At 32.4% G+C, this 14,366-nt stretch overlaps 3 protein-coding genes across 3 annotated transcripts; 1 reads left to right on the top strand and 2 right to left on the bottom strand.

The window, feature by feature from the left end:
- Positions 1-1,883: 1,883 nt before the first annotated feature.
- LOC126677460 (uncharacterized) lies at positions 1,884-4,057 on the top strand. Its single transcript, XM_050372092.2, has 6 exons — positions 1,884-2,135; positions 2,671-2,762; positions 2,859-2,937; positions 3,037-3,131; positions 3,421-3,516; positions 3,594-4,057. The coding sequence occupies exons 1-6, from the start codon at positions 1,967-1,969 to the stop codon at positions 3,663-3,665; spliced, it is 603 nt and encodes a 200-aa protein (XP_050228049.1). The 5' UTR covers positions 1,884-1,966; the 3' UTR covers positions 3,666-4,057.
- Positions 4,058-4,104: 47 nt separating this feature from the next.
- Positions 4,105-6,131, bottom strand: LOC126677459 (ras-related protein RABC2a-like). Its single transcript, XM_050372091.2, has 6 exons — positions 5,949-6,131; positions 5,488-5,556; positions 5,344-5,409; positions 4,994-5,115; positions 4,579-4,707; positions 4,105-4,483 (listed from the first exon to the last, which is right to left on the bottom strand). Exons 1-6 carry the CDS (start codon positions 6,064-6,066, stop codon positions 4,322-4,324), a joined length of 666 nt encoding a protein of 221 aa, XP_050228048.1. The 5' UTR covers positions 6,067-6,131; the 3' UTR covers positions 4,105-4,321.
- Positions 6,132-10,368: 4,237 nt separating this feature from the next.
- On the bottom strand, positions 10,369-13,970 carry LOC126677458 (ras-related protein RABC2a-like). Its single transcript, XM_050372090.2, has 6 exons — positions 13,437-13,970; positions 13,106-13,174; positions 12,524-12,589; positions 11,900-12,021; positions 11,086-11,214; positions 10,369-10,745 (listed from the first exon to the last, which is right to left on the bottom strand). The coding sequence occupies exons 1-6, from the start codon at positions 13,594-13,596 to the stop codon at positions 10,626-10,628; spliced, it is 666 nt and encodes a 221-aa protein (XP_050228047.1). The 5' UTR covers positions 13,597-13,970; the 3' UTR covers positions 10,369-10,625.
- Between the last annotated feature and the right edge of the window lie 396 nt (positions 13,971-14,366).

The following is a 14,366-nucleotide window of genomic DNA, read 5'->3' as shown; positions in this document are numbered from 1 at the left end:
CATGAGTTTAAAGCTGCAGAATATATATTAAGGGTAAGTAACTCGTGTCCACCAAATCCAAAGTTCATATCAAAATGTGAATACACCTAAAATTCCAAATTGCAGTATCATTACATTTTCTTTATAAGTGACAGCCAATAATGGACATAATTAACCACAACTAATCGAATCAATCATGTGTTGTCATAAAGTATATATATATACTCCACCATTCATGCCTATAATACATGATCATGTAATACAATAAGGCTGTTTTTTTATACCTAAGTTTCTTCTTATTTTATATTCTATAAATATCTAGGTTATATACTGTGAGATCGAAGCTGAGAGGCTCCACGTTTTTGGTGCAGTTTGCCCATTTTGTCCAATACTTTATAGGTCATTTTGGGCGGTCATATAATGAGTTTTCAGAAAATTGTTGCACAAATATTATAAATAATTAGTAAATTGTAATTAATAATTATTGGCTATTGGCACGAAAAGATGGCAGTAAAAGGAGTTAGGGTTTACATATTAAAATGGGCTGAATACATAGTTTGACCCCTGAACTTGTAACCTTTTACCCATCTAACCTCCAAACTTAACGTCTCACCTATCGAACCCTTGAACTTGTTAAATAACTCGATTTGACCCCCGAACTTGATAAATACGTAAACATTTAACCCCTCCGTACACAATTTCTTCTAGAACGTTTCAAGTGACAGGTGGACACGAAGGGTTCAATACTTACATATCTATCAAGTTCAGGGGTTAAATCGGATTATTTAACAACTTCAGAGGTTCGATAGATTAGACGTTAAATTTAGGGGTTAGATGGGTAAAAGGGTACAAGTTCAGGGGTCAAACTATGTATTAAGCCTATTAAAATGTATAGTTGGCTATGCACAGAATTAGTGGGTGTTAAAAGGCCACGACTATCATGGCCATTATTATGAAACATCTTCATATATACATGAGAAAAGTGAGAAGGGGCCATCCACATTTACACATGTAGTGTATGACTGTAAGATCATGGTCGTTCCACATTTTTTTTTTTTTTTTTTTTATGTAATAATCTAAAAATAATTTTGGGAAATAAATGTAAATTTTTCCGAATTTTATCCAGCATAAAAGTATGAAATTGAAAGTGTTTTTAAATGTCGGAGTTCATTTTGTAATAAAATATTCAATATAATTTTATTTGTTACTCTTGTTCAATTATTTTATTTTGAAAAACATCTTAATTGTGATCTTTTTTGGGGGGTATGAAGTTTAGTATTGGATCCGGCTTCCTGTCGCTGTGGCACTTCCGTCAACTGACTCGGCCTCCCCTGGCTCTTTCACCATCCGGACTCATAAACTGTTATGAATGGATTTTAACTATAAAGCGACACCTTTAAACCTTTCACTTTCAAAGTAATTCTCACTCAAACCGGATAGATCTCTTGCGGTAGGTAAAATTTTGACTCCAAATTTTGAACAGCTGTATACATGAGTACATATCGAACTTACGACTTCACTTAGATTAAGAGAACGGCTTACCAACTCGTCTTGAGATTTTCTTTTTGATGGGCTTTTACAGTTTGTCAGTTGCCAACAGTTAAAAGACTGAGAGCTTAGCCCATTTCCGCTTGAAAAGATCCAAACAGTCCAAAACCGCAAGTCCCAATATAACGACATAAGGCCTGACATAAGTCCATATACAATATACTGGTTAAAATATGATTCACTCCCTAATATTTATATCAAATGACTATTCCCCCCCCCCTAATTCCAAAACTCAATTTCTTACCCTCTAACATAGCCACTTTATAATTACAGGGGGGAGATAATTATTTAACATAAATCCAAGGGGCTAACCGTATTTAACCCTACATAGAATTAAATATAGACACACTCAAGCGCGGTGCGCCTCCTTCCTTCGTCAAGCTTCTTCTACATATATTCAAAACAACAGTGTAGCTAACTGTACAAAAATTGTGTAAAAATGGCAGTTCATAGAGACGGTTTAATTGAAGAAGAAGAAAACGAAGAAGATAATGCTCTTTTTGAACAACCTGGTTTAATTGATCTTGATTCCGATACTCCTCCTCACCTCCGTGACCTCTCCGCCGCTGCTCAGGTGGGCGACGTCGTCGCTCTTCGACGCGCTCTAGGTATGTGAATTTCTTTTGTGATGTTAAGTAAACTCTGTTTATTTGCACTAGACTTAATTATTCTGTATGCTTTCTTTTTTTTTTTAATTAGAAGTTTATTTGCGATTTCAGTTTTTTGTTTGCTATTTTAAAATTGAAACAATTGAATTCTGATTAACACACTCTGGAATTTAATTTAGGCGGAAATTAAAATGAGTTTGCACTTTGCAGGTTCAGTTTTAATATGGTTTATTATAAATTATAAGTTAGGTTTCCATGTTAGGCTGGGTACAATGAGATCCTTATGAAAGATATTTTGTTGCTCTACCGTTAAAAAGTTCGTGATTTTGCCTAGTTAATCAGGTTGGTTGTAGAATTTACAAAATAAAAAATTGATATTGGAGTGTAAGCCAGTATCTTTGAAGAACAAGACTGTATTTATGATTTCTGCTGTACGACTCGCTATTTGGGGACTTGGGGATGTTGCTTGGTCGTCGTGTTTTTAACAATTTAAGGGGATATAATCGTATTATGCTTGTTCTTCTTTATGGTGTAGATAACTTAAATGGAAGCATTGATGAACCAGTAGAGGATGGGGACACAGCTCTTCATCTGGCCTGTCTTTATGGTTATTTACCCTGCGTTCAGGTAAGTGCCTTCGTATATTCTCCTTTTAATGCTTTGCGCATTATTCCTTGCGATATTTGAGGAAACTGTGTCTTATTTACAATATTTCCGTTGTAGCTACTTATCGAAAGGGGAGCAAACTTGGAGGCTAAGGATGAAGACGGGGCAATACCTCTGCATGATGCTTGTGCCGGGGGTAAGCGTCAAGCCCTTACTGTTAACAATTTTTATAATGGTATGTCCCCGTGGGATTATTCATGTTTGGTAATGTTTTATTTTGTTCTTCCTACTGCAGGTTTTATGCAAATAGTGCAACTATTGTTGAACAGTGCTAATGACTTGGATCGTGTCAAAAGGATGCTAGAAACAGTTGATGCTGAGGGTGATACGGTGAGTATTTTTAAAAACTGAATAGTTAAGAGTTTAGGACGGGAGAGTTCATTCCTAATGTTAGAAACATTTTTTAGAAGGAAAAGGAAAGGGTGGCAAAAAGAAAGCATGTAGTGCTTCCTGTTTGGTTGGATATGGTGATGGGTTAGTTGGCTAATGATTCTGATATTGATTTCCTAAGTTACTGCTAAAGATGTTGGGTTGTCTGGTAGAGCTGAAAATGATGTTTAACATGTAATGAGCTGTGCTTTTTCCCGCTTATGAGAAAAACTTTGTTTGTTTTTGGCAGCCACTTCACCATGCAGCGACAGGTGAACATGTGGATGTTATAAGATTGCTGCTAGCTGCTGGTGCTTCCGTTACAAAAACAAATGTATCTGGAAAAGTATGCAATATCTGAACAGAATTCCTGATTACTGTTCTATTCCATCTTTGTTACTTCTAATCAATTAGTTTTTGCAGATCCCAAGTGACCTACCAGAACGAGACACAGAAGCTAGAACAGTATTGGATTCTGCTGTTTCAAGCCAGTAGGCTGTTACAGCACTCTCTTCTGGATTTGGAGCAGGCTCTTTCTGCTTGTTGTTAGGAGGTACGCCGTTTATTTTGCTGTGACGTTTGGCATTTGTTGCCTTTTTTAGTATAGGCATAGGTAGCATCCCGAAAATACAAGATTTCATGGGAAATGTTTGCTTGTTTTGGAATTCAAGATAGGATACGTACTATATTTTCATCGACAGCTGGGAGAGGTTATTAGTATTGGGGATAAGTTATATAGAGCAGACACGAGCTCTGATGATGCTGTGTTTTTGCTTCCAGTATATTTCTGCAAACATTATTAGATTTTTTCTTGTGTCTGGTAAAAATAGAATTTCATATTAGAACCTAACTTTTTGTTGCTATGATATCTGATTTTAGTTATGTTATATGCTTATCTTAAAAGCGTTGCAGAAAATCAAAAGAAAACAACAAAAAAAAAAAGGCAAAGGCAGTTGCTAAGCCAATTTAGTTATGGTACACGAGACATTCTTGCCTAGACGGGATCCATTTTTTTTATGGATCCAAACCAATGAGATGTTAAGAATTTATTTATTTATTTCGTTCTTATTTATCATTTTCTAACATCTTCAGACCATAATAAATTATAGACCCGCAGATAAGAAATTCTCTGCGGTGCACTTATATAAGGACTAAGTATTGCAGCAAGCGCCACCCCCACTTGGTGGTCCTGTGTAAGGTTGTGGAGTCTCCTTAGATTTCCCAGGAAGCTTAATGTTTTCTGATTTGGGTTCTGATTCAGAATGTTTCTGCTTCAGTTCCTCCTGTCGTTTCTTCTCAGATTCCTCCAGTATCTTACAAAACAAATTATTGAATATCAGAATCCCTTCTCTTGTAATTCTTTCATCCTGAATTTGGAAACAAAAAGAAAAGAAAGTATTAGACTTACCTTCAGTGCTAAATCATCAAAGCATTTCTCCACATTTTCTCTAGTTTTAGCACTAGATTCAACAAACAGAAATCCGAGCTGTTTCGCCAGATCCATTCCCTCTTCTCTGCTCACTGCCCTTTCCGACTCCTGAATTCATCATTTTAATTGAGATAATTAATAGCAGTTTATCACTCCTGATGTAGGTTGAAACTTTAGAAAATCTTCGTATTAAGGGAATTTTAGTTACTTGAATTAAAATGTTAAGTGAAATTATGAATTTTTTAAAAGTGCATGAGAAAAATAGTATTTTTGTCCTAACTGGTAATTATCCCTTATAAATTTAATGAAGAATAAGCTATAAACTATGCAAAAAATTTATACTTTGGAAAGAAACCAAAAACTTGAACACACTTGTATGGAATTAAGAACTTACTTTATCAACTTTATTTCCAACGAGCATCTTGATACAGCCAATGTTTGTAGAGTAGAGATCAACTTCTTTTATCCATAAGTTTGCTAAGTTCGTAAATGATTGTTTTCGTGTCACATCATAAACTGCCATGACCAAGCAAATTAAGACTTAAGTAGTAATCAAAATTAGCTATAAACGATCAACTATCAATTGCAGAAGTACATACATTATACCTTCTGGTTTCACTTATTTTAAACTTTCCGCAAGCTCTATTAGATAAGAGTGCGCATTGGGTTCAACCCGAATTGAATCGAGCCAAATTGAAATTTTAAAGGACCAATTAACATAAATTTGTATTATATATAGCATACCAAGAATGATCCCATGAGCATCTCTATAGTAAGAGCTTGTTAATGTTCTGAACCTTTCTTGTCCAGCTGCAATAACCATACTCATCTTTAAAATCAATTATAGTTTAGTGTAAAATAATTATATGTATGGCCTAATACACTTACCAGTGTCCCAAAATGTAAGTTTCAGTCTCTTCCCACCCACTGTTATCTGCTTTATCTTAATATCGGTGCCTTCATAAAAACAACATACAATCAAAGAACTAATTAATCAGAAATTCTAACCTTAAATTTAAATAAAAAGATATAGCATGGAAACTGAATTACAAAATGGCGAAACGAATAAAGGGGTGCTATAGATGCTCTTCTCCTAGTTGGTGTTTCAGCTTTGGCTTGAGCGGGATTATCGACTATGCAAAAGGATTCGCGAAAGAAAAGGAGAAAGGACGGCCTATGGGAACTAAAAAAGCGAACAATTTTTTTTGCAACAATAGGTTATGCATATTGAGTTTCGGAAGTTAAGAAAGTTTCTAAAAATGGAACGAAATTCTGAAAACATGGAATTCTAGGAAATTTCCATAATTAACATATTTTCAAGAAGATGCGATATGGTAAACGTTTAGTACCGATTGTGCTAGGAAGATCGGTGACAGCGCCAGAAACGAAACTGACAAGGAGACTGCTCTTTCCCACACCTTGATCACCAATTAACACAATCTTGAAGGGGTGATCGTAGTCGCTCATCTTTGTTTGTCTTTAGTTTCTTTAGATGCCGATAGTCGAACTCTCCGATGGATAATGTGATGCTCACATCTTATCATGTTAATATATAGAGATTAATTAGAACAGAATATTTAAAAGGTAACAAGAGAAAATGAAAAAGGCAACAGCATCTATTCTCTGTATTTTTTTTGTATTTTTTAACGGACTCTGTTACACAGAAGCTACCCTTGGCTTTACAGCTTTCGAACAAGCTAGTCAGATGACCATAAAATGAATAAAACTGTTTGTTCCAACATCTTTTTTTGTATTCACGGTAGTCTATTTTAAATCATACTTAACACTGAAAAAACATATAAATTCTAACTGTTATAAATTTACGATGGATTTGTGATGGACTGATTATATTATGACGAAATTTACAAGGGTTAAAATATTTCGCGGTGGCTCTAGTTTTTATGATGAAATCGAGCGATGGATGAAAATTCTATAATGAAAATTGTCGCCATAACCTTTTGTGACGGAACATTAATTCATAAATTACAAAGGCGGTATTCTATAACTATTCCGTTTCAGATTTATGACGTCGTTTTTTGTCATAAAATATTCGAAACGATGATTTTCGGGAGGGTTAAAATGTCATCATAAATAGAATTGATTTTTGATACAAAAAATAGAATTGTTTTTGACAGAGTTGTGACTGAAGTTGCTGTCACAAAGGAGCATTTTCTTTTTAAAGTTAAATTAAGAGAAACCACTAAATTTCTTAAGTGGGTATACAACGAGGAGGCTCGGAATGAGAGGTTTTAGCTGGATTTGGAGGCGGAAAATTTAAAGAGACACAAAATAATTTTATGTATTTATACTATAATTAAATTGATAAAAAAATTTAATTATTAAATATATCAATTTTATAAATTTTGATAATTATATTTAAATAATAAATAAGAAGATTATATGGAAATAATTGATAAAAATAAAATATATTTAACAAAATTATTAAATTTCTATCTAATTTAAAAAAATTATATCTTATTATTAAAACAATTTATTTATTTATTTTAAGAATTTATTTAATTTTTTTATATGTGGAATAATTTATTATAAATAAAATTTAAAATATTAAATTGTATCTTATTTTTGAAAATTAATTTGTAAGCTAATATTTATTATTTTTGAATATAAATTGAATAAGAAATAACAAAAGTAGTATTAATATAATATTCTTTTATAAAAAAAATAAATTATAAAATAAATAAATTATTACTATTGAAGATAATTAATTAGTATCATATTATATTATATAAACAATATCAAAAAGATTAATTTTTCATTTATGTAATAGTATATTTAAGTTTAAAAATAGTATTATTTTTCATTAAAATTATCTATAATATATATATATATATATATATATATATATATATATATATATATATATATATATATATATATATATATATTAATACTATATTCAATTAGTAATCATTAATGAGATATAGAAATTAAATTAAAATTGAAATTATAAATAATATTTTCGTTTCTTCCTTCCCCCTCGAAAATTTTCAAAAATTTCAACGATGACTTTGATCCGCCTTTCTTGAAGAAGGGCGAAACAACAGAGTAGCGGTTGGTGTAAACTCGTCTCTTTGAGGGTTTGTGCTTTTATATTGGTAGATAAATTTCAATTTAATAATGCTATTTTCGCCTCTGGTCGATAGTTTCATAGCAGGTTTTTTCGGACATAGGATCAAAAGGAACAGGCCACTCTCACTGAACCGTCTTGAATCTAAACTAAGATTATCCGCGAGTCCCTTAATTTTTTTATTTCCCCAAACAGAGTACAAAGAAGGTACTCATTAGAAAAAAGAATGAAGTTTTGCATATAAACTGAAGATTAATATAAAAGTAGAAATTTGTCATTTAATATAACATCATATATTGGAGTTAAAATTTAAAATTTATGCTATATATAGCATTTTGCTATATTTTGCAATGGAAATGCTCTTAATTTATTAATAGTTTATGAATCTATAAAATTATTTTAATGAAAGAAAAAGACTTAATCACTCAAAAATACTCCACCTTTTCGATTTTCGTTTATAGTCTCACCTTTCAAAATCTTCAATTTTAGTTCATTTTTAAATTTTCTCTTTCAATTTCAATTATGTAATTTATATTATTTTATATTGTTACAATTTGTATGTTTATTATAATTAATTTCAAAAATGAATCTTTTTTCACTTCAATTTACATAAATAGTTAAAATTGAAAATAAAAATAAAAAATGGACTAAAATTGAAAAATTTTAAAAATGAGACTATAAATGAAAAAAGATCTAAAAGACTGGGTATGTTTAGGTGATTAGGAAAAAAATGCTAACCTGACACCGACATTATTCTCTACTACAATCTACATTCTTAATTATGCATGTTTTATAAACAAGATATGACGTGCCGTTCTCACGTTACACCATTGTCGTTTTCATACTTGATACTCTACATTCATCTCCACGCGAGTTTATGTATTAAGATACGCGCGTGCTTAATCTTGAGGGTGATGGGCCATTGATGCAGAGACTAATTACGTTAATGGCAAAAATTTGAGTATATTACTGAGGCTTTCTCATTAAGATTAGTTGAGGTGACACTGTCATTTGAGATTAGTCTCCCTTTTTTACTATGTTTTCTATGATTGTAAGCCATTCCATTTTCATGCAACTTCTACATTACCTTCATGATTTTGTCTTAGCTTCATTTATGCTTTATCTTGCATTAGCTTCATTGGTGACCATTAACTCCAAACATCATTGCAACACTTCAAAAGCTAGTGGTCTCGTGTTCGAGTCTCACTCTCCTCTCTTTAATTATATAAAAAAAATATTTCAAAAGCTTGGTGTATTTTTTGTCGTGAGGAGGTTTAGTTTTATGAAATTGCCCTTGCTTATTATTGCTTTGTCAAATTAAACATGTTTACGATATAATATGCATAATCTAGTTGATCAGTAGCAGCCAGAAAATAAAATTAAAAAGGCGAACTATAAATGAAAAAATTGTAATCGACAATTTTTTCATACCGGTCAAGGTGAATTTTAAAATTGGAATTGTTTTTAAAGAAATTTAAGTTTCTGATCAATTCGAACCAAGGTGGACGCACAGAGCTTATTTCAAGCGAAGAGTTTTCAATTCGATCTTTCAATTTTCCTGAGTCTAGAAACCATATTATTAAGTGTTAGTGACCATACTTGCGTATACTAAAGCTCGACTAAATAATTATAGGATTTATTACAATAATGTCCAAAAGATATAAATGCAATTAAACGAAGCTTACCCAACATACAATAAAGAGAGGTATGGTAATGTAACCCTACTTCATGGAGGGAGGTTTCCACTTTCCATTGATATTAAAGTGCAAAACAAATTAAAAATGACACTTTTAGCCTATTTCTTAGAGAACATGAATTTTGAGAATGATATTATGGCGATGGATCAAAAATATTATAAGCATGCCGAATATTCATAGCGAAAAACAATTTATATGATTATATTTACCGCGAAAGATTATATTTGTTCTTTCATTTAGAAAATAATATTTATAAATTTTCATACATGTGTTTTCACTTAATTGAATAATTAGGTTAGATTTGAAATTCAGCATAGTGTAGACATATGCAACAATGGTCAACAATTGATCATTTTTTAGAATTATTTATATTACTGTATTATACTAATTAATGCAAGTTACACATGTTAAAACTCCTTTTTAATAATATATTGCCCACCTTACCCTTATATAGATGAATTTAATTGAGTAATTAGGTATGGTTAGATTTGTATTCACTTAAATACATCTTATTCTCATTTTGCATCAATGCTAAATATAAGCTTTCTCTGGAATAGAGCCGACTTAAATGGCAATTTATTCTTCACTTTCCAAACGATAATCAATTAGCATATATTTTTATTTTATAATCAATTTAGTCATTAACTTAATTTTTAATCAATTTGTCCTATTTTAGCATAATAATTTTTTAATGGGAAGGGGAATACTTGCGGAAGGATTGAACCCACGACCTAACAATTTGTTATTTGTCGCTTATACCATTTGAAATATAGCTCATTGGTATAATTGGAGATAAGCACCAAGCGCAAAATCAAGAGTAAAAATAAGGTTAATTAATAAAAATAGTATAAGTTTAGAACTAAATTGACCATATTTATGTTAACTGACTATCGCTTGCAAGTTTAGAGGGTAAATTACCACTTAAACCGAAATAGATCAAATTAAAGATGACATAAATATGTAACTTGTTTCTGCATTAGAGAATAAATCAGAATATTAAAAAAAACTCACATTTAACTTGATCAATAAAGTACAATCAATTTTGTTTCTTTCTCCTTGACAGGATTGAATATTGGGCAGCAAAAACAAAGGCAAACAACTATACACAAGCTAATATAAATGATTATTTTGAGTGCCTGTTCAAAAGCATACAAGCAATCAAAAGCAACTCTTAACACAATTTTTTAGCTGTAAAAAAAAAAGAACACAAGTAAAATAGGGCCTCCTTTTGTTTCAGCTTGTTAAGAAGAGCAACAGCCAGTGTTAGATGTAGAAGGTGGTTGGTTTTCTTGTTTCTGATTTATAACCTTTTTCTTCACTGCTGTTAATCCTTCTTCCAAAAGACTTGGAACTTCCATTATCTGCAAAATTACAACGAATACGACCAAAGTTACCACATGCGTTTTCGCACTAAATGTTAGTTAGTCTATCCCATTTCGGTTTATTTCATTCTTTTAGCTAATTCGGGAAGAATTTGCAAATTGATGAAACTTGGCGGGCGAATTATCTATCTCTGAGGAAAACTACTTCGATCCCCTATCAGAAAAATCCCCATATCACCTTTTGGGGCTGCGTCTCTCACGTAAACTTTTTGTTTCGGTAATTCAAAAGTGGGAGAAGTCTTTTTGCTAATGAATCGATATTTGAATGGAAAATATTAATGACATGTATAAATTTGTTGGAGTCAAAGGAAAGAAATACCTTGAGTGCAAGCTCTTCAAAACATTTCTCCACATTTTCTCTAGTTTTAGCACTACATTCGAGAAATGTACATCCGTGCTCTTTAGCAAGAGCCATCCCCTCTTCTCTACTAACAGCTCTTTCAGACTCCTGAAATTGTACAGATAATTAGGTAAGTATATTGAGGAGAAACGTCACCATTTAACATTTTTCTTTTCTTGCACAAGTAAGTTTATTGCTTGAAAGAGAAAAGAGAAAAACTGAAAGGGCGACGGGGAATTTTGATATAAAACAACTCATAAATATCTACTATAGCCATACCTAGAAATGCATGTTGGTTTAAGCAATACATTTTGTACAAGCAAAGATGCATGCTATATGATGATCATAATAAAAAGAGGAGAAATCAAAGATAAAAAAAGAACATAAATTAACCATTAGAAAAATAAGTGCAGAAAATGGATAAGTTTTACTTGAAAGCTACTAGCAAGGTTAAAGGGGGAATTTATTATTCAAATTATTGATTCTACAGATTCTCGCAACGACAAATGAATCAAATTATTAATAGGTTCAAGTCAACTGGCAATCTTAGACTGGATTTGGAACCCCAAATTGCAGCACAACTGGAATCCAAGCATAAAGGCGTTGATACAAGACAGTAAACAGGGCTGCAGAATAATTGTTGATTGCTAATGAAGATGCAATGCAGTAGGACACCGTGACAAAAGAGATATCTTGCAAGTTCAATTGCATTCCAAACTCTACACTGGAAGATGTTTTAGTTTTCCATGCATCCTATCTATTATATCCCCTTGAGGAAAGAATTAATACGTACTCTATCAAGTTTATTTCCAACAAGCATCTTTACGCAGTCCTTATTCGTTCGGTAGAGGTCGACTTCTTTAGCCCACACGTCTGACAAGTTTGTAAAGGTTTCTCTCCGTGTCACATCGTAAGCTGCCATAAAAGCAAAAAATGAGATTCTCCTTTGGGTAAGCCGCATTCTTCAAAGACATACACACAATATCCTAGTCAAGATTGGTAGAGTACTACTATGAATTTTTTTCCAGTTGAATGCTCATTGCCAAAGTTACTAACATGAGTTCTGGACAAATTAACTATCTAACAATCTATCTCACTGCAATCATGTGCAAGTGTGAGCATTAAGATGTCTATAAGATGCCAATATTCCTGTGAGATGCATGTGCTAAAATGTTTCACAATTTTGTGATGCTCCTTTGCAGAGAACAAATTCAGAGAAACAGTTTTTCACCTTCAAAAAGTCGCATGAGTGCTTTTCCACATATGAGTTGTAACATTGTTAATATAACTTATGTGCCTCTACAAGTAGTTCGTACTAATACCAAAATCAGGATCATCAGTGTGTTACAACAACTATCATACTGTTAACAATTCAGATGGTATGAATCTTTACTGTAGTTGTTTATAAGAGACATACCGAGAATGATCCCTTGTGCGTTTCTATAATAAGAGCTTGTTAATGTTCTGAATCTCTCTTGTCCGGCTGCATAATAAATGATAATATCACAAATCAAACACACATTGCTTACCCAATTTTTGCATAAAAAAAGAGCAGCACAGAACAGAAGAAATTCAAAACAGGCTCAGGGGAATCAAAGAACATTGCTCCTAACATGACCAAGAACTAAAACTTTTAAATTCACTGCAGCCAGAAGACTATTAATCTAATTATTCAAAACCAAAAACAATTCTGAATTTGCTTAGTGGATCTGACATGTTAAAGTCTTTCATATTGTCTGCTAAAAGTGTTGTGCAAGAGTACTGAAGTGTTCACTAGCCACATTCTGATTTCCTTTGAGTGATTTTTTTTTTCTAAAAGCAAATGTTATACTATTTCATTAATCATACTGTTGCATTGATCAAAAACTAAACATATTGGTAAAAAAAATTATTTTAACAATGATGGCTCATCAATCATCACTAGCAATGACAAACAGAAACACAAAGAAATCGAGTATTCGACTAAAAGAATTGAACAGTAAAATAACAGACTGCATACCAGTATCCCAAATTGTCAGCTTCAATCTCTTCCCATCAACTATTAGCTGCTTGATCTTAAAATCCACACCTTCAAACAATATATAATCACATTACACAAGTTCATATTTTCAATTCATCAATCAAAACCAAACTAAATGCAGCAACCATACAACTCATCTACAACTTTTCTTTTCAAAAGTCATCAAACAGATACAGATTAGCCTTGAATAGCATCTAAACCAATAAAAAACCACCATGAAAGAGATCCAAGGACATTACAGCCAGCTTACAATCAAAGAACACATTACAACAGTAAAAAAAACATAGAAAATAAAAGAAGGAAAAGTTACCAATAGTAGGAGCAAGATCCTCAACAGAATTAGAAATGAAACTAACAAGCAGACTACTTTTACCCACACCAGAATCTCCGATCAACAAGATCTTAAACGAAAGATCATAACCACCACCACTACCACCACCACCACCACCTTGACCTGAAGATGATCCCATAACTAATATCCAAACCCAAAAAAAAACCCACCAAAATTTTTTTAAACAAGTTTTCTTCTTTTTTATCTCTTTTTTCTGGGTTTTCAACAAAAATTCAACCCTTTTCTCCCCGTTGTCTGTAATGATGATCAAGACTTCTGGGTGCTTTTCCCCTCTCTCTCTCTCTCTAAAAAGTACAGTGAAAAAGCAATGAGATGTTAATAGTTATAAAGCATTTATATATAAATATAAGGAGCAATAAAAAGTAATGGCATCATTTCTAGAGAGAGAAGCTGAAGAAAACGGCTATTACTTGAGAGGGAAGACCTGACACCAACGTTATTCTTTACTTTACTTCACTTCTGTTTTTATTTTCATTTTGTTCTAACAAGAAATTTGTATTCTGTTGGACTCATGCGGTGCCGTTTTCTCGGAAAATTCATGTTTTGTCTGAAATTTGGCTCCCGTTTTGGTCTTAGTGGGGTGCGTGTCCCACGCGGGCGATATGAGCGTGTTTGTACACGCTCCGATGGTCGGTTGAGTAGGCATTGTCAACGGAGATTAGGCAACCAGTTACGGTCAATGGGTAGGGGGGTTAATAATGGGCCACGCTTTGGAAAATAGACCCATTCTGCCACTACAAGTAAACCCCCTTCCTCTTGCTCTTTCTCAATAATAGCTTAGCAAATTATCAAATTTTTGTATGTCCTCAAATACAAATATTTATACATTTAAAATGTGTTTAAATACAAATAAGATCATGAACTATGACCTGTTTTATAATGTCAATA

This window comes from Mercurialis annua, linkage group LG4 (genome assembly GCF_937616625.2).
Source record: "Mercurialis annua linkage group LG4, ddMerAnnu1.2, whole genome shotgun sequence".
NCBI classification, from domain to species: Eukaryota; Viridiplantae; Streptophyta; class Magnoliopsida; order Malpighiales; family Euphorbiaceae; genus Mercurialis; species Mercurialis annua.
Note: the sequence above shows the minus strand (reverse complement) of the source record. Positions and strands in the feature narration are given on the sequence as shown.

Bases quoted from the DNA above. Each gene is read 5' to 3' on its own strand.
- LOC126677460 (XM_050372092.2), top strand. From the start codon at position 1,967: ATGGCAGTTCATAGAGACGGTTTAATTGAAGAAGAAGAAAACGAAGAA. The intron at 2,938-3,036 runs GTAAGCGTCAAG...TTCCTACTGCAG, and splicing joins GCATGATGCTTGTGCCGGGG to GTTTTATGCAAATAGTGCAA. The intron at 3,132-3,420 runs GTGAGTATTTTT...TGTTTTTGGCAG, and splicing joins TTGATGCTGAGGGTGATACG to CCACTTCACCATGCAGCGAC.
- LOC126677459 (XM_050372091.2), bottom strand. From the start codon at position 6,066: ATGAGCGACTACGATCACCCCTTCAAGATTGTGTTAATTGGTGATCAA. The intron at 5,410-5,487 runs GTAAGTGTATTA...TGGTTATTGCAG, and splicing joins ACTTACATTTTGGGACACTG to CTGGACAAGAAAGGTTCAGA. The intron at 4,708-4,993 runs GTAAGTTCTTAA...TGATGAATTCAG, and splicing joins TTGGAAATAAAGTTGATAAA to GAGTCGGAAAGGGCAGTGAG.
- LOC126677458 (XM_050372090.2), bottom strand. From the start codon at position 13,596: ATGGGATCATCTTCAGGTCAAGGTGGTGGTGGTGGTGGTAGTGGTGGT. The intron at 12,590-13,105 runs GTATGCAGTCTG...TTTATTATGCAG, and splicing joins GCTGACAATTTGGGATACTG to CCGGACAAGAGAGATTCAGA. The intron at 10,746-11,085 runs GTATTTCTTTCC...GTAATTTTGCAG, and splicing joins TTGAAGAGCTTGCACTCAAG to ATAATGGAAGTTCCAAGTCT.